The following is a 17,784-nucleotide window of genomic DNA, read 5'->3' on the forward strand; positions in this document are numbered from 1 at the left end:
GTGTACAGGCATACTGTTTTACTGTTTATTAAAAATTAAGTCTCAAGTCTAGGAAAAATTAAGAGATTCAATGCAAACAGCATTTTTACCACCGTTGCACAGCATCGGACCGATTAACAGGAAATGCATTTAATTTGAGGTATTCATTTCCATCTTTAGTAGAGTTTTACACACAGGCGGTTTACGTTGTGCTGTGTTCATGTATGCTTCTGCCAAGGACATGAGTGATTAGTACACATGCCACGTAGTACAGTAAGACCATAAGCACTTCATGCTTTTATTGCAACTTCTTTTCAAACTACAAATTTTGACAAATGTACAGGTCATTTTTCCTATTATTCTCCGATTTCTAGTATTATAATGTGCACAGTTACATCCTTCCCTGCAATAGCTGCATACCCAAAGCCTCCTACCATGTCCTGCTGTCAGTCCTTCAAGGAGACACATCTCAAAGGCACTTTTCCCGAACACATTCTGAGCTACAGTATGAGGACAGTTTTCGGCACACCAACCGGGTAGTGTTGCATCCCTGTTCTTGCATGCAGGAAGGTATGCTAGGCATTAAAATTTACAAAATTTTGTCAGGACCTTTTACACAATGTGCTATTTTCATTTGCATTCATCCATCTGACCGGAAGTATGTTACGCAGGAATATGAACTTGCATCCCATTTACAAGTTTTGGGTGCCACAGGCCTGTTAGCTGTTTGTGTGAGAACACTGGAAGCAAACTTTGTGCTTACACGAAGCAATGGGATGGGAAATCTGAAGTGGCTAATATTTTAATGATGATCTCCGAGACATCTGTCAGAGAGACGGCTCGGTTCTATACTTTACAAAAACAATTAAAAGTGAGCATCTTACTCATTGCAGTTAACATTATCAACAGTAATTGTAGTAGCTGCAACTAAAATGATGTAGCATTAGTGAAGAGACTAACTCGAGTTATTAAAGCATAATTCATTAAAGCATTTTCTGCCATCAAACGTTCTTTTCTAAAACACCAGTTCCTATGTACAGCATTTTATACCAACAGAAGCTACACATGTATCGAGCGCAACACATCACTCCAGAAGAATTTCGTTCAGATAGGTATCCACTTCCATCTCTTGGGTGATTGGGTAATATTACAAAATAACAGGAAAGGACTTCCCATCTACAATGAGAGAAAGGGAGTGTACCAAAGGGGCCCCCCCATTTTCTAGAATAACTCACCCCTAAATATGTTGCCCGTGCAAACCAAATGTCCTTGCGCCATTCCTCAGCGTTCTGTATTACCTTGCATCTCGTAGATGATAGCATGCAAGACTGGAGCCTTAATACTGTTTCATCCGAGGGTGGGTGTTGTCACAAATAAAACCAGGAAGCGACATAAGGCAAATACATGTGGCACTAAACAGCAGGGTACTCCAAACCATTTGGGCTCGCACACCAACAGTCGTGAGCAAAGAACCTTGGGTCACAGCCCGCCATCCCGTGCCTGACCGTGCCTCCTTCGCCTTTTCCATCATTCAGACGAGTTCACATACATGCACACAAACACGCAGCTACACTACTCCAGTTTTCACATGGGTCCGTTCTGCACCGCTGCTGCTGCTGCTGCTGAAGGCGCAACGCTCGTATTGCTGTCCACCTGGTTTGGAGAGTCGGCGAGCTCAACCGCAACTGAGGTCGGGTTGTGCTCATCCTCAAGCCTGCAATAGGATATATGGTCATACTGTGAGAAAGGAGAGTGTTGTGCCTTTCTGTCACTCGGCAAAAATTTGCTATTTTGCATTTGCCTTATGGTATTTTAGTGATGTAGTGCTCATACCATGTATTACAGGAACATTCCTGTAACACACTTTTATAGCTGTATTGTATATTTAGAGCCTGAAGTTTTAGGGTTGAACCAGATTTTCCCCCGAATTTGCACCCCAAATTAAAGGTTGCCTCTTTAGGGTGAAACCCAATTTTTACCCGGCAAATTGCCCTCACTGGGATGTCTGTAGGAATGCACTAACTTACTTGTTTGGCAGAAAAATACAGTTACATCACCGTTTTTACCAAACCACTTCAGTTAGTTTGAATAACTGAGCCCGATTTTCTCCCCGAATTTAGCGTACTGGAAGTTTTTTCACCCGAATTTGCACGAATTTAGTGCATATGTTTATTTACCCGATTTTTACCCCCCGAATGTAGGAAAAAATATTTCCCGAAAACTTCAGGCTCTTATTACGCTGCATTAAAAAGATTAAAAGCGATGCTCTCAACCCTGTTCTTCCCCAATACTCGAAGTCATCACAACTAAAACAGAACTTCGGAGACTATGTTGTAAATGCATAAATATGATCATAAAAACTGTGAAAACAAAGACACTGCTGTCTCTTAGATGCATCTTGGATAAAATCGGATATCTTGGAAAAAATCTCAATAATGAGGCATAATTGCGGCAATCCATACTGGGGAGATTGCCATGGATATCTCGGAATAAATCGCGATGACGAGGCAGAATCACAACATTCGATTCCGTGGAGATTGCTGCTGATATCTCAGAATAAAAATGGAGTTAAGTGTACCTTAAAGGACTACAAAGGGCCATCCAAAAAAATTTCAGATTAAGACATCTGATGAAAGTGTGTGTGTCATTTTACCGAATAGCGCGAAAGGTTTGGATCTGTGCAATTTGTTTCCCAGGAAAAAACTCACATAAACATGGCTCCGCGCGTTCTCCCTTAACTCGCCACTCCAGGTACAACGAGGATGAGAAGGTATGATGCCACGTCACCGATGACGTTATAAGGAGAACTCGTTCTGGTTCGCCGGTCAGTGCCTTCTCCCTTTGCCGCCGTAAACCAGTTTTGCCACTTCTCCCGGAGAATTGGGGATAGAAAGAACGGCCGAATCATTACCGAGCCAGGAGAAAGGCTTTTTTTCAGAACCCCGAACAGCCGAGTAGCAGACGACAGCGGAGTAGCAGACAACATTTCTCTAGACCAATCAGCGAGCGTTCTCCTTATAGCGTCAGCACGAGGTTCCAGGCAGGACACATGTTGGTACTGCTCTTCACCACCGTTGCGCACGGTCGCTTTTTGTGGCGTACTTTAAATTCAATTTCTGCAATAATTATGACTCTGTGGTGTGAATTACTTCACATGGTGCATCTTACTAGCCTACTTAACAGTTTTATAGGAAGAAAACAGGGTGTTAAAAATGACTTCTGCGTTACTTTAAGTGTTGGGTTCCAATTTTCCCCAGTGTACTGAACGCGCCCCTTAATGGCGGCATGTTTTTGGGCAAAAAATACGAGTCTTACACGTGTGTAAATACGGTATTTACCCCCCGATATTGCTGAAAAATATCATCCGAAAAAATCATGCCCTACATATATGTGCAAGACGCTGTATCAGTGCACAAGTGGAAACGCAGCAGAAGCAAGACTGGCTTGTGGCTGGGTAACTACACATCTGGGTTTGTTTTGACATGCAACAAGAGCTGTTTACTGGAAAGTCAAGAGGTTTCAAGAGGCAAGTCAAGGAATTTAACAAGATTAGGAAAGAGGTTAGGCTTCACAAGTCACACTTGATAAGATCAGCAGGAACAAGGGAAAGATTACCTGACACCTGAAGTGTTAGGAGAAACATGCTTGGACTCTGCTGCCTGCTGAGGTGCTGGCCCGTTTGCACGCGGGAGATCAGTAGTGGTGGGTTCGGAAGACTGAGCGTCATCGTCGTGCTCGACGTTCTGCTTCGTTGCGGCCTCGCAAGTGGGTGTTGAGTCAGCTGGACCATCTTGTGCCTCGAGTGCACTAAGTAATAAAACACAAAAATAACGAAGACGGTTAAGAGCATCAACTGTTTACTATATACATAAAAAAACAAGACTTTCGTGCAGTAGGCTGCGCTTCTTCAGGTTTGAGGACCTGTTACAAGTGGTGAAGCATATATCAAAAACCAAGTCCCATGGTACAAGAGAAAAGGGTAAGGGTGAAGAGAGCTACAAACGCAATACAAATAACAACAAAAATGAAAAACAAAACGCAATCAATAGGAGGTGGCTGGACAAGGTTTTTGATTCTGCATCGCCGGAAACCTGTACATTGTTTTTTCTTCACGTTCTACGATAATAAAACACAGAAAGAGTCACCGTAAGCCCGTTTATTAATTCCCTCCTATACTTTCGAGTTAGTGAAGACTGAATTGCAGGCACACACCCACAGTGGATTCTCTTAAATTTGTACTAGAACAAATAAATTTTTACATAATACGACATCACTGTCATAAGCGTAGTCGGAACAATAGAATTTGCGTGAAATAGCTCAATGATATACGAACAAATATCTGATGATCTTTAGTGATACCAAAATGGCTTTAATGGCAACAGTAAGAGTTTTTAACGATAGTGAAAGCCACAACTGCAGGTCTGTCGATGTACACTCAATACTGGCCCACCTGTTTGATTTGCTAGCACCAACGGAGGAACTGACCACAGCAGAGTTAACTTCGGTGCTGCTTGTTGGAACATCAAATTCCGTGGTTGTATCTAAAGCGAAAAAAAAAAAAAAGAAGCAGTTGCATGGTTTCAAACAGAGAAATAAAACTACAGTTTACATAAGCAATAGAGTTTTCTGCATACCACATATTTTAGAAGGAGTAAGAGTTTGTGTAACAGGCTGCTGTTGCTGCTGTTCTGATGTTTCCATGGCAACGGTGAGTGAAGGAGTAGTGGTGTCAGCAACACTGGAGGACAAGCAAAGGATGAAGCATTTTGTTGTGGAAAGACGGATTTGCGGCTTACTTCTCAAAGTTGGCAGCGTTGAAATTGGCAAAATTGTCGAAGGAAGCCCACCCTCCTTCATCGGGGCAGGACGCTGCATTATCCCAAGGGCTAGTAGTGTCCATGGCAATAGCATCCGCTTGGCCTCCCCATGGGGCTGAGAAATTAGAAGACGTTCAATTGGGGCGACAGCTGCTTCATATTATGGCACATAGGCGGAGAGTTTTCAATTTGCCGGAGGGGGCCGGGGCAAAACGCGCCCCTTTTCATACACACAGGTCGTGCAGGGTTCCGGGAATTCCGAGTTGTGACGTCGTGAGACAAATTTTTACAGGATTTTCGTGATCACTCGCATGAAACACGCGAGTTTTAGGATATCTCTCGAAACGTTCATCTTGAGGGTCATCTTGGTAGACATCCCAGAGGGGATTGAATTTAGCGTACTGGAAGTTTTTCCAGCCGAATTAGCACGAATTTAGTGCACACGTTTATTTACCCGATTTTTACCCCCCAAATTTAGAAAAAAATATTTCCCGAAAACTTCAGGCTCTAATCATGAACCACACTTACAGTCTCCATGGTCCACATCCATCTTGACCTCGTCGCTGGACGTGGCCACAGCTGCACTAGGCTGCGCCCCTCCATCATCATCAGAATCACTGCTGTAGCGTTCATCCCCATCGTCGGTCAGTCGTCTGGATTTCGGGAATGAAGAGCACAACCAACTTTTCACTAATGGTGCAATATTTCTTTTTGCGTAAGCTCGATTTTACATCCAAGGAGGTTGTATGTTCTCTACTTACTGCAAAACCATTCTGGAAACACAAGCCATCAAGCCATCAATACATCTGTCACATACTTTATAAGGGCACTGTGTTTTAGGGTAAAACCCGATTTGCATCACCACCATTTAGGGTTAAACCCGTAAATTAACTTGGCAGAGTGCCCATTCTCAGCCACCAATACGGACACCGGAGAAAGCTAAACGCTCGGTATTGAGCACACTTGTTCTGCATCTCATGTTCATCTAGAATGCGAGAAACGCATCTTTTTTTTTTTTAATTTTCCGCCCGAAGATATACTTTTCCACCCAATATGACCCAGTTTTACCATGTTTTACGGCTCCTGAAATAAAACCCGGTTTTTACCCCGATCTTCGAAAAACATCAAACCAGAAAACACAGTTCCCTCTTTATAGTCTGTGAACTTTCACATACCAGCAACTCTATGCACTTATTATCCATGCACTTATTAGTTTCTATGTCCATCGTGACTGTTCATTTTTTTTTCTATGGTCATTGCGCTAGAGTCTAGAGGTAATCTTTTTTTTATTTGTATGGGAAGGTACGTAAGAGACTCCAAGCTCATTCGTAACTCTTGCTGAACGTGCCTTGCACGACATTGTTTAACAACAAACACCAAATTTTGCCTACTTCTTTCACTTTCCCCTTCCTTGCCAATCCACATGGATATTGTTACCCCCATCAATGCTTCCTATATTTCTGTAATGCCTGGCAAGATGGTCGCTCAGTACTCCAGCGCTTCTTTACTGCACCTCCTCTCCCTTGGTCCTTTTTTGCAGTGGTGGCACTAGTCCCCGAGGGTCGCGAGAACTGTCGTCTGCTATCGATGAATCGTTTTTCCAATTTAAAAAAAAAATTTAGAATTGAAGTGCTTCTTGATGCAACGCGAGGCTAAATTTTGATTGCGGACAGCTGCTACGTGTGTATCACGTGGTGCGTATCCCAGGGATTTGGCGCCACCTGTCCGAGGTCCCCGATACTAATGCGGACATACGTGAAGAACGAGGAGCGCCGCTGACTTGACAGGCATAGAGATACGGGAGACACTGCCCACACATAACAGTCAAACGACTAACAAAATGCTACCCTACGATACGCTACAGAAGTCGCGGAAGTGATGCAAACATACCGCTGTGTATCAGCCGCTGGTGAAAATGTCACTTCCTTATCTTCCCAGACATCTTCATCGCTGTCTGCATCGTCCAGAGCCTGTGCTTTTTCTCGACACACACGCTCAAACAGTTCAGCATTGCTCTATAGATAAAAAATACAACAGCATTTGCGTCCGTTCCAACTACTCCAATGCTCCATGAAGGGGTCTGATGAATACTGCTCCATGACGACAAAAAGGAGTGCAACAAATGCAGACGACATCTGCTTGTTGGTTGCACTAAACATACTGTGTCACCTCTGTCTTTCTGTCTCTTCTTATAAATCTCAGTATAGGAAGCATGCTACTTCATAAAATCAATTTATGCCAATATTAGATTCCTTCAAATCTAAAATTAAATAACTAAATCAAATTATAATATAATACATAAAAATAAATAAAATTCAAATAATGTTCAGTTTTACCCTAATAATCTCAATAACTCAGTTTTACATCGTGAGACAACTTGTATTCCAGCCATGCTAAGCTTGTGAAATTTGTGGGACCACCATTTCGAAAGCAAACAAAAAATGAAAAGTAATATTCTACCAATAATCCCGAGGTAGAACCCTGAAATAATTGTTGCACAAATGCTTACCATATTAACTTCAGAAGGTAACTGGAAGTTAGCCCGTGCTAGCTGGTCCAGATGGCCCCTAGAACGAAGCGTTACAGTTGGTGGAAGACATGGAAACTAGCAAGCAAACACTTACACAATGTTTTCATCAGCCTCTACGAACTCGTCGTCATTGAAGCCAAACTGGTCGACAAAGTTACTAGTCATCTGCTGCATCTGGTAATCAGAAAAGGCCTGCGGGTTGACGCAACGAGGGAAAAATGCTTCAGAATGCAAGACGCCGTTGCAACACAAAAGCACAAGTTGCACTACATTAAACAGCTACAAAAAATTGCGGCAAAATAAATTGTTAGTACATAAATAGCACAAAAGTATCCAAATTACACAGGAATATTATTTCCCTATCTCCCCATGCAATTCGGAAGGACAGGACAGAATGCCAGTGCTGTGACTAGACACATACCAGGAGCAAAGGGGAACAAAAAATAAGGGGAGCCTCTCACCTGTTGAACCGACCTTGGGAATACCTGCAGGAGGAGGAGGACAGAGTCAGAAGGAAAGAGGGAACAAGACAAAGCACCACCGTTGTAGGCAAGTAATCAGGTAACCCACACAGGCAGAGCCAACAAACAAGAAACCCAGAGACAGTTGCGAGCTTTGAAAGAGGCCTTCATTTACGGAGCAGGCGGTATTTAAAAAAAAATGCATTGCATTGTGCCAAGTTGTACTGTATGTTCCCACGTCGTAGCTGGCACATGACATGAAAATAGCATGACATGGCAAGGGCGGGTGACTCTTCACCTCAAGATGCTTGTCACGGGGAACACTGCAGAAGTTAACCTTAGGGGATTCAGTATTAATTGTTTCTGCATCCTAATGTTAAGTGTGCTCTTTCAGGGTTAAAGTGAACAATTAGCAAAACACCTGGCACTGAAATATGTGGCGAAAAGTTGTTTTATCAGCAAAATGGGATCCTGCACAGGTCATTGCTATCAGTGTGACTATAAACGTGTATTGCCTATAGGTTGTCATGTAACGTAGTTAGGGGAGTCCGTCGGGACCTGAATGTTGCCAACAGACATAGAGGTCTGCAAACGCAGTGCAATTTCAAAGGTCGACAGAAAGGCGTGCCTAAGAAGACACCGCGCAGAATTGGTAAGGCTAATTTAATCTGTCAGTGCATGAAAGCTTGACTGATTGATTGATTGCTTTTTTGGTGCAACAACGAAGAGTCATGAAACGTAGTGGAAGTGGAGGCCTCAACGAAGTGGATGCATGAAAGCTGACAAAAGACTTATTAATAACCCCATATAATGACTGTGTAACGTCTTTGACAGCTTATCTTATTATAGGTCCTGGACATCGTATCTGATTTTATCATACAGATACGTGTCAAGAGCACTGAGCACTGAATGGTTTGCTCAATCACATATTTGAGAGACGCAAGACAGACGTCATGCGTTAGTGTTGCCAACCGAACGACATGATTCTCAAGACTAATCACCACAAATGAAACAGGGTCTTCTCTTGTTTCTGCATTTGCATCTCAATGGCCGTCACGAGTGTGGCGGACATTTTTAATAGCACTATTTGATGAGGAATAGATGTCAAGTAATTTCGTTATCAGAAATATTATTCACCACTAAGCAACAGTACTCACACAGGCCTACCATTGTAAGAAAAGAGAAGACATAATGTACAAAAACAAAAACGAAAGTTTGTTCCATGCTGCATGCAGAATTAGTGCGCAGGCTGCTCCCACTGTATACATAGTATCCTAAATACCTGCTGAAGGGCCGTATCCTGATTGAAGCCTACCTCCCGCAGGTCGATGCATTCGTCATCTTCTGTGCTTGACGTGTTTGGTAGACCACCACACTATGAAGCACAAATGATCCAATGCATCCAATGAGCTACACAAAAGACTGACGTTGTGAATCGGACTCACCAATGCAGAAGTGTTCTTTTTGTTCACTTCAGGAAGGGTTTCTGCGGTGAAGGCCTCCCATCGGCTCAGAAGTTCAGCGGGAAGAGCTTAACAGGGAGGAGGAAAACATGGAGGTGAAGAACCACATGACCGAAAGCGTATCATTGTTAATCACCTTTTAACCGTGCTTGTACGATTTCTGAGTTGTTTCCGTTTTCGGCTGCAGCTACGACGTCGTTGATTATTTTTGTCAGGTGACCCATATATCCTCTCCTGTGCTTTCCTGGCTGTGACCTGTGAAGAAAAAAATAAAAAAATAAAATAAGGGCAGAGTTCCAAAGAGCGCAACACCTAAAAATAGCGATTATACAACTTACTGTTCTACGTTATTTTCATCCCAGGCATCTAGCACTCGCTGTACTATGGCACAAGCTCCAAAGAGCTGGTCTATTAGGGGATGGACCTTGTTCCCTTCCTGGTCGAGAGAACTTGCAGAACTAAGCACAGAATTAATAATCTGCGCAACTTGGGTGTGAAGGAAGTTGTTCCAGGAATAAGTGAAGAACAGATCCTGCGACAACATGAAAACAGTGAAGTGTAAAAAGGGAGCTATTGTTTTCAAATGTTTTGAATTACTGAGTGAAGACTAGATGAATGGTGACAGGAATGGCAACCACTACATTAGGCATTACATGTCACATACTATATTTTCAAGCACACAGTCAGAATGTTTCCCAAGGCACGCTGCAACTTTCTGATTGACGCCTCGCCCGTTAAGCAGGGATGTGGCTCAGAGAGTGAAAAAAAAAACGGCCCAAAACTTAAGCTTTCAAAAGCATTTTTATTGGAATGGTTGTTATCTATTCCTGAAATACTTTGGAAGAGTCAGACCGCAAAATAATAAAAACAGTATACTTGTGTCTTGCTGACTGTACCAAGCCCCTGGTTTCCCCCTTTTGAGTGGTGTTTTCTCAGCTTCCGTTTTTTTAGCCAACCACTCACACTAGAACTCAATTATTATTTACTAAATAAATTACTAGTCTCTCTTGACCTTCGAGCAATTCCAAAATGTTCGCTTCCTAATGTTTGTGAATAAATTATCTAGGGAGCGAAGCAATTTTCTGTTGTTCGAAATTTAAAGTACGATTTCTTGCACAAAGGAGAAGGTCATAACCACCAAAGCTGAACCTTCCCAGTTTTTCGTGTACCTGCCACTAAATATTGCATTAAACAAAGAAAAAAAAAAAGAACAGAAAATAGCTTCACCTCCTCCAGTAACCTTACTGCTAGACAAAAATCATATTTTCAGAATGTTCTGGCGATGATTAATTTTTATAATCTTGTAACTTTCTTTCTAATGAAGCCAATTTCAAAACTCATGACACATCCGAGACCAGAATATCAAAATGTGTGCGGCCGCAAAGTTTCATTAAGATATCTTAAAAAGAAAAGCTTTTGGCCTTAAGAGCAACATCCTCCTTAAACCAATACTATTTTAAAAGTCAGCTAATTATTTTCATCTAACTAATACATGATTGCTAACAACATTCAGTTGGCTTCATTTGCATACGGCGCTCCATCTTTTTAAAATCTTGGTGCACGTTGATAGGGACGTCCTGAGTAAGTTGTCCTCGGTAACACTCACCAGAACAGCAGGCAGAGTGCCGAGCTCGGCCAGTCTTCCGTTGATTTCATCATTGTTTGAGTTTATCAACGCATTTACTAGGTGGCATACTTCAAGGCGTGTCTGGCCCAAAGGTGGATCCAGAAGGCCAAACGATGTAGTCCATGACGGTTTCTGTTCAGACGAGGAAACGACGTTAATAGTTATACGTTACAGTAAATGAGGTTCAGCGTTACATTGTTCATCCATAGAGCCTGAAGTTTTAGGGTTAAACCCGATTTTTCCCCGAATTTGCACCCCGAATCAAGGTCCACCTGTTTCGGGTTAAACCCGATTTCTACCCGCAAAACTGCACCTCAGCTATGCACCTGAAGGTAAAGACATATTAATGTTTTACAAAACACATGGTTGACCTCTACTTCTGACACTCTGGATGAGCACTAGAATGAACGTTTAAGCTGCAATAAAGCCTGATTTTTCCCCGAATTCAGTCTGATGGTAATTTTTACACCCGAATTTGCATGAATTTTCGACATAAATTTATTGACCCGATTTCTGCCCTCCGAATTTGGAAAAATATAAAACCCGAAAACTTCAGGCTCTATTCATCCACCAGCTTGCCCGTGTCCACACAATATTATCGTTCAGCGTTACCGCGCCCTTGCATGGAACTAACCTCTGGAGGACTGCTGAGCAGCGAAAGGAAGTCTCCGAGACGGGGCCCTACGGCAGCCAGTACCTTGGCCACTCCCGCTCTGAGACGTTCAATGTCTAGGGTAGTCATCTGCTCCGCATTCTCCGAGCGGAAGAAGAGAGAAGCAAAGCAAGCTGTCTCTCCCTGAAGCAGCGAGGCAGCACCACCTGGTCCCCCTTCCTGCGATCCCCCTCCTGCGTCACAATTCAGTGCCTGTTGTTGTTGTTGCTGCTGCTGCCCTGCCAAACTGTTACAAAAGTTCGGTCGTCAGAAGCGTTTTTCTAATATGTTGGCCAAGAACAGAAGAGAAGGAATACGTACCCTTGCTTCCTAAACTCCAGTAGAGAAAGTAGTACAGAAATTCCGCTCACAAGGACGGACTCTTTCTTTCCTGAAGTAAACATGTGGTTAAGCAAATCTGCAACCACTTCTGTCCTGTTTGGAAAGATTAAGAAAAATTTGAGTTACTGCGTGCTACCTGCCGTGTGGTCTTGAGGAGGACGTGAAATTTGCAGGAATAAGGAATGTGTGTCCTCCACCTCGTATAAACACACGTTAGCTGTGAACACTCAAAAATGAAAGTCACAGTGCCATTTGCGGTGCTTACGGATACATTAGCGATACGTACTATCAACTTCATTTTCACTTATTCAGACCTCAGATGTGTCTTGTATTTAGGGAGTGACTTTTTCGGGTTAAATGCCTTTCACAGGTTTGGGGTGTAAAAATCGGGCGCTATTTTTAAATCCGTAATTCGGGGAGAAATCGGGTGATAATTGTGCCTTCGGGTGTTTTTGTTTCTCCTCTTGTGTATTAAGACTATTAAGACCTAATCTTTATTTCTTCTTTTTTCGGTGACCTACCAGCGCTAATCCCCAAAGGCATGGACAGTGCCGACACACGTGGGTGTAGTGCTGGGAAGGTAAGTGACCCGTCCTTACATGTGTTACACATGGTGACCTCTGTTCATCTTCAGCGGAAACGTCACTTGAGGATTGCAAAGTGACTGGAACTCGGGTAGAAATCGGGTTTAACCCGAATTGGTCGGAGGTCAGTTCGGGAAGAGGGAATAACCGGGCGGAATCGGGTTTAATCCGAAAAAGTCACTCCCTACTTATATTTCATTCTAGATGTACATGGGCCACAGACAACAGTGCTTAGAAAAGCAACGAGAAAAAAAAAGGAGGTCTTGCATCAGTATAAGTATTAGAGGAAATCAAGTTTAAAACTTAAAACACAAACAAGTTATAACTAGGGAGTGACTTTTTCGGGTTAAACCCGATTTCACCCGGTTATTCCCCCCGCACTGACCTCCGACCAATTCGGGTTAAACCCGATTTCTCCTCGAATTCCAGTCACTAATCCTCAAGTGACGTTTCCACTGAAGACGAACAAAGGTCGCCACGTGTAACACATGTAAGAATGGGTCACTTACGTTCCCAGCAATACACCCATGTGTGTCAACACTGTCTATGCCTTCGGGGATTACCGCTGGAAGGTCACGATCCCTCAAAAAAAAAAAGAGAGAGAGAGAGATTAGGAAAGGACTTAATAGACAAGAGGAGAAACAAAAACACCCGATAACACCCGAAGGCACAATTATCGCCCGATTTCTCCCTGAAATACAGATTATACCGCCCGATTTTTACCCCCCGAATCCGGGACAGGCATTTAACCCGAAAAAGTCAATCTCTAGTTATAACACAGAAGCCATTGTGCCTAGACAATAGTTCTTGAGCCATTTACATGGCTGAGCAGCTACTGCTCTCGTACAGTAAAGGACATTACTACATACGATTCTACTGCTTCCAGTAGAGGATCAGGAGGGGCTTTCTCTTGTAACAAACACATCTGCTCACGGCTGGCTTTCACAATTTCGCACAGCGCTTCAGCTGCATTTCCATTTTGGTCTTCGCTGCATGACACGTCAATCAATCCAACTAGTCGCTGTATCACCTGTTCGCCATTTAACCACTGAAAAATACATGATTTTACAAACTAAGCACTCCTAAAAGTGTCATTTTGTGTGTGCATCGACCAACATGCCTTCCACACTGATGAAATTAAGTCCACACACTGACCTGCATAATTGAAGCTCTTAATTCTTGGTTGTCAACGCTAGTCACAAACTTTAGTAAAAGGTCCATAATAGCGGAAGTATCGATGTGTTTCAATAGTAGTGGCACAAAGTTTTCTCTAGATTTACAAAACTGGAACATCTGCATAGGAGACCACATGATGAGCGATACAAATGTTTTCCCAAGGATATAATATCAAACAGCAGTACTGGAACTTACAGCTTCAGTTTTACGCATGACAAGCACGCCCATCGTCTTGCTGAAGAAACTTGCCAGAAGTGGATTCAGAGGCGGATCGGTGTCTAGGTACGCCATCAATCGGTTCATAAGTGCTTCAGTCGAAACAAGCGTGTCGTTGATCTGCGCCACGTCCGACGTCAGGATCTCACAGGCAACATTTGGATACCTATGTTGAGGTATTTCATAATAAACTGTACCAAGCATCTAAACCCACAAGTGTGCGCGTTGATGGTAGCTGTCTCACGATGGAAAGCAACCAATTATCAGTTACATGCGGATAGATGCTATATTTAAAGCTACTGTATTCTACTACAGTGGCATGGCAGGTAAGTCGATAATTATTTTCGTTTCAGCTTGCATCATGCATGAAATATTGAATACTCATTCTTTTGCAACAATGGCACCTGATCGTACCTCAAAAATAATCTCGTGAATGAAAGCGGCAGGCTTACTTGTACTGCAGTTTTTCATCTGTGCCAGCTTCTGGCTCTTTAACGATAAGGCCCACTAGTTCCGACATAATTTCAGGGCGTATTAAACTGAAAGCGAAGTTCTGGTTACTTTCAAAACATAAGAGAATATTTGCTCGAGTTTGAGCAGTATCGTTTTCAAAACGTCTTACAATTCAATCAACCGCTTTGTCTGTCCCTTGCATTCCTGAAGGATGTCCTCTTCATCCATCAATTCCTGCAGTGTCACATTCTGAACAAAAGTAACACATTCTCATTTCACTGCTCCAGCCCATTGAAAATCATAGAAAAGACATTACATCTTTGTTGAGAAGTGCATCCACATGCGAAGTGGTGATCAAGTTGAACTTCCAGAACATCTTGATGCAGTCTAGATTGGTCACAGGAAAAAAAGAATCATAACGCATCATACAGAAAGCTTAGGAAAACGATGTACCATCTTCACAGGGTTCTCTCTCAGAAGAAAGGACTGGTGAGAGTACGAGTCACATTTTGAATCTCAGTAAAGTCACCAAGAAAACCCTTCACGAAACAACTGTGCCGACTTCTCTTACACAATAAATGCACTTGTGCTACACTATGAATGGTACGTATAAATACGTATCGGGAAGTGGCATTATGTAATGAACAGGAAGGCTGCATGAAGAGGAAATTGCTTTCCTAGATATGAGGGCTTTGATGCAGTAGCCTAAGCCTTGGCCAGATTTAGTGGATTAAGTGACAGCGATGTTAACTGTGTCCCTCTTTCCATCGTTTTCTACGCTATATTTGGTACAGCGTAAATGGACGAAGTGAGTGAGGAAGCTTGGAAGTTCAGCGAACCACATAATTCGTAATATGTATTTGCAATTACTTTCACTGTATATATGCAGAAAACTACTACTGGCACTCCAAAACTAACTGCATCTTGCTGGAAAGTCATTGCATTCGTACACTAGGTTTGTGACATAGGTTTATTTTACGAGGAGTGAAATGGGATGTTCATAAAGGATGACACAGAAGGCTATACACGAGGAAGTTTGTTTTACTTTTACCGATATGTGTGGTGGTATATGTGTAAAGCTTTGTTAAGTGTTAATGATGTACACAGCACACTGGAGCAAAGGATGATTTATACATGGACGACAAAAGTGGAGAGAAAAAAAACAGAAGTTTTCGGTAGCTAGAGCATGTTAATCTGAACAGCGTTATCACAAGGGTGTCATCTATGTTATCAGCGAGCCAATTTCCATACTTTAATGGATGAATAGAGCCTTGTGCCACCCGCTAGCACAGTACAGTGTCATCCCGCAGCAATTTATGTATTGTAAGTGTACTGTACACACCCGGTACATATATACGATCGCCCGCCGAAGAACGTGACACATTGTCGCAACTGTCAAATGCGACGTATACGCCCCATTTCTTTGGCGTAGATCGCATGCGTCGCGACATTAGCTACACCGAACTAATATCACTGTGCGTCTGTGATCGCTACACTACACGGCAAAAATTCCCACACGGTATTGCACATCGTACGTACCGTTGAAATGAAAAGCTCGGCAACGTACCTCGGTGTCACTTGTACTCTTCACAAGGTTTTGCCCGAAGTTGAGTTATGTCTCTGAAAGCGTGAGGGGGAGCAGAAAATTGCAGCTCAATTCTTGGTGTCAAACACTACGCTAAAAAAACTGACACTAGCGCTTCGTTGAGCAGGCAGTGGCGAAGCAATCTTCTTAGGCTTAAATAGCATCAAACAGCTGCGGCGCTGCACTGATATAACCGTCTACGAAGCGTGGGGTCGTAAGACGTAGACAGTACACGAAAACACACTGCACGTGATAGTGTCACGGTTGTACTGGCACACGATCAATTAGAACTGGCACGGAACTGTTCAGTCAACGAAACACGTACTGTCGTAGTAAGAGCGGTTGCACAAGATTGCGCATGGGCAACGTTCGTCAAAGCAGCCCTGATCTTGACGTATGAGCAGAGGTCAGAGCTCCGATGCTCCCCAGCACCCCCGTAGAACAGTTTTTCCCGCTAAACCAAACTGAATGAACCCACTTTTGTGTAACAACATCCTTCAAGATGGCGAAACGAATGATACTCTCGTAATAAACGAGCGAAGATGGCGTACAGAGGACGCGACGGTCGTTGCCCTGTTGTCGGGAGTAGTCGAAACCGAAACCCGTGAAGCAGATGCCCGTTGATTGACATACCCGCATTGTAAGACGCGAAACGAACTGGGCGCGAGCCTTGCTGTAGGGCGTAGGAGTGCGCACAATGAGTTATCTTTCATGGGTAAATCTTCCAGCACCTCTCAAGTCTCAAACACGTGGTCCACGGGCCGCATGTGGCCCGCAATGACCTATTATGTGGCCCGCGGGCCCTTGACCACCAAAGAGAAGGAAGCTACCCTCTAAAATAATAATAATAAATAAATAAATAATTCAGAATTATAAAACAGACAGACTTTCAGGCATTGTTCTTGACCTTGGCGTATCGCGTACAGCTGCCCCTGTCCATGTTAGGCAGAATTTTCTCATGTGAGCACTTCTACCACCGTAACTACTGTGAGGATTAAGATGGGCTCATCTTAATTCTCACACTAAGTCAAATAGAGACAGAACAACTATGTACAAAGGCCATGGTATTTTAATTTTTCGGATAGATATTAACGTAGCAAACCCGCATTTGCAAAGCCATCCATTTCAAATTGTGTCAGCTAGCCCTTTCTCTGTGATTTTTTTTTTATTTCTTTTCCAACTTGAAATTGTAAGCAAACGCAACAATGGAGCGTGTAAACAACAGATAATTTCAGTGCTCCTTAACATTGTCATAATCGTTTGTGAAAGACTACGCATTTTTCTCGAAATAGTTTTTCATATTTTCAGTACCCAGTCTGAAGGGCAACTTATTTATTTCTCTTGGTGCGTCGAGCGGTATTTTTCAGTAATGAATTCTGCACACACCGTCCGGCTCCACAATAACTACATCGCTCCTGTTCTTTGTGTATATTTTTTTTATTTTATGGCACATCAGGGTATCTTATGGTAATCACCGCTATTTCTTCTCTATGTGGCCCTCCATGATGCGGTCGAAGGTCAATGTGACCCACGACCTCATTTCAGTTCGAGGCCCCTTGTTTACACTATGTGTACACGGTTGACATGACTTTACGTATTTTACACTGTTTTACATGACTACGCTTACATAACTTTATTCGACTTTGAACGCAAGTGAGCCCGGGATCAGAAGTTACGTGTAAGTCCAGGTTCAAAACCTGTGTATCACGGCTCAGAGCCGTTCAAGTTTGTTCTCGGGACCTTTCAGAGAAGTGTTCACGTCCGATTATTGTAAAGTCTGTCTTCCGGCACATGGCGACAAATTGACAGGGAAGAAATTAAAAGTGCTTTTGAAAAAAAAAATACAAGTTGCGAAGAGGGATGCGGATGCGCAAACCTGAACTAAAATGCATATAGCTC

At 42.9% G+C, this 17,784-nt stretch overlaps 1 protein-coding gene across 1 annotated transcript; it reads right to left on the reverse strand.

Moving 5' to 3' along the window:
- Window positions 1-248: 248 nt before the first annotated feature.
- On the reverse strand, window positions 249-16,395 carry LOC135401372 (serine/threonine-protein phosphatase 6 regulatory subunit 3-like). The gene is made up of 24 exons (XM_064633746.1): window positions 15,868-16,395; window positions 14,617-14,687; window positions 14,470-14,549; window positions 14,300-14,386; window positions 13,827-14,013; window positions 13,611-13,748; window positions 13,325-13,503; window positions 11,851-11,964; window positions 11,512-11,776; window positions 10,857-11,009; window positions 9,589-9,782; window positions 9,387-9,505; window positions 9,233-9,318; window positions 9,070-9,162; window positions 7,788-7,811; window positions 7,421-7,518; window positions 7,306-7,363; window positions 6,687-6,811; window positions 5,325-5,449; window positions 4,776-4,911; window positions 4,614-4,717; window positions 4,430-4,520; window positions 3,595-3,786; window positions 249-1,693 (listed from the first exon to the last, which is right to left on the reverse strand). Exons 2-24 carry the CDS (start codon window positions 14,674-14,676, stop codon window positions 1,564-1,566), a joined length of 2,838 nt encoding a protein of 945 aa, XP_064489816.1. The 5' UTR covers window positions 14,677-14,687; window positions 15,868-16,395; the 3' UTR covers window positions 249-1,563.
- Between the last annotated feature and the right edge of the window lie 1,389 nt (window positions 16,396-17,784).

Source organism: Ornithodoros turicata, chromosome 7, assembly GCF_037126465.1.
Source record: "Ornithodoros turicata isolate Travis chromosome 7, ASM3712646v1, whole genome shotgun sequence".
Lineage (NCBI taxonomy): Eukaryota > Metazoa > Arthropoda > Arachnida > Ixodida > Argasidae > Ornithodoros > Ornithodoros turicata.

Coding starts and splice junctions, on each gene's coding strand:
- LOC135401372 (XM_064633746.1), bottom strand. CDS start 14,676: ATGTTCTGGAAGTTCAACTTGATCACCACTTCGCATGTGGATGCACTT. Junction 13,749..13,826: donor TCATGCGTAAAACTGAAGCT/GTAAGTTCCAGT, acceptor TCTCCTATGCAG/ATGTTCCAGTTTTGTAAATC. Junction 7,364..7,420: donor GAGGCTGATGAAAACATTGT/GTAAGTGTTTGC, acceptor GCTTCGTTCTAG/GGGCCATCTGGACCAGCTAG.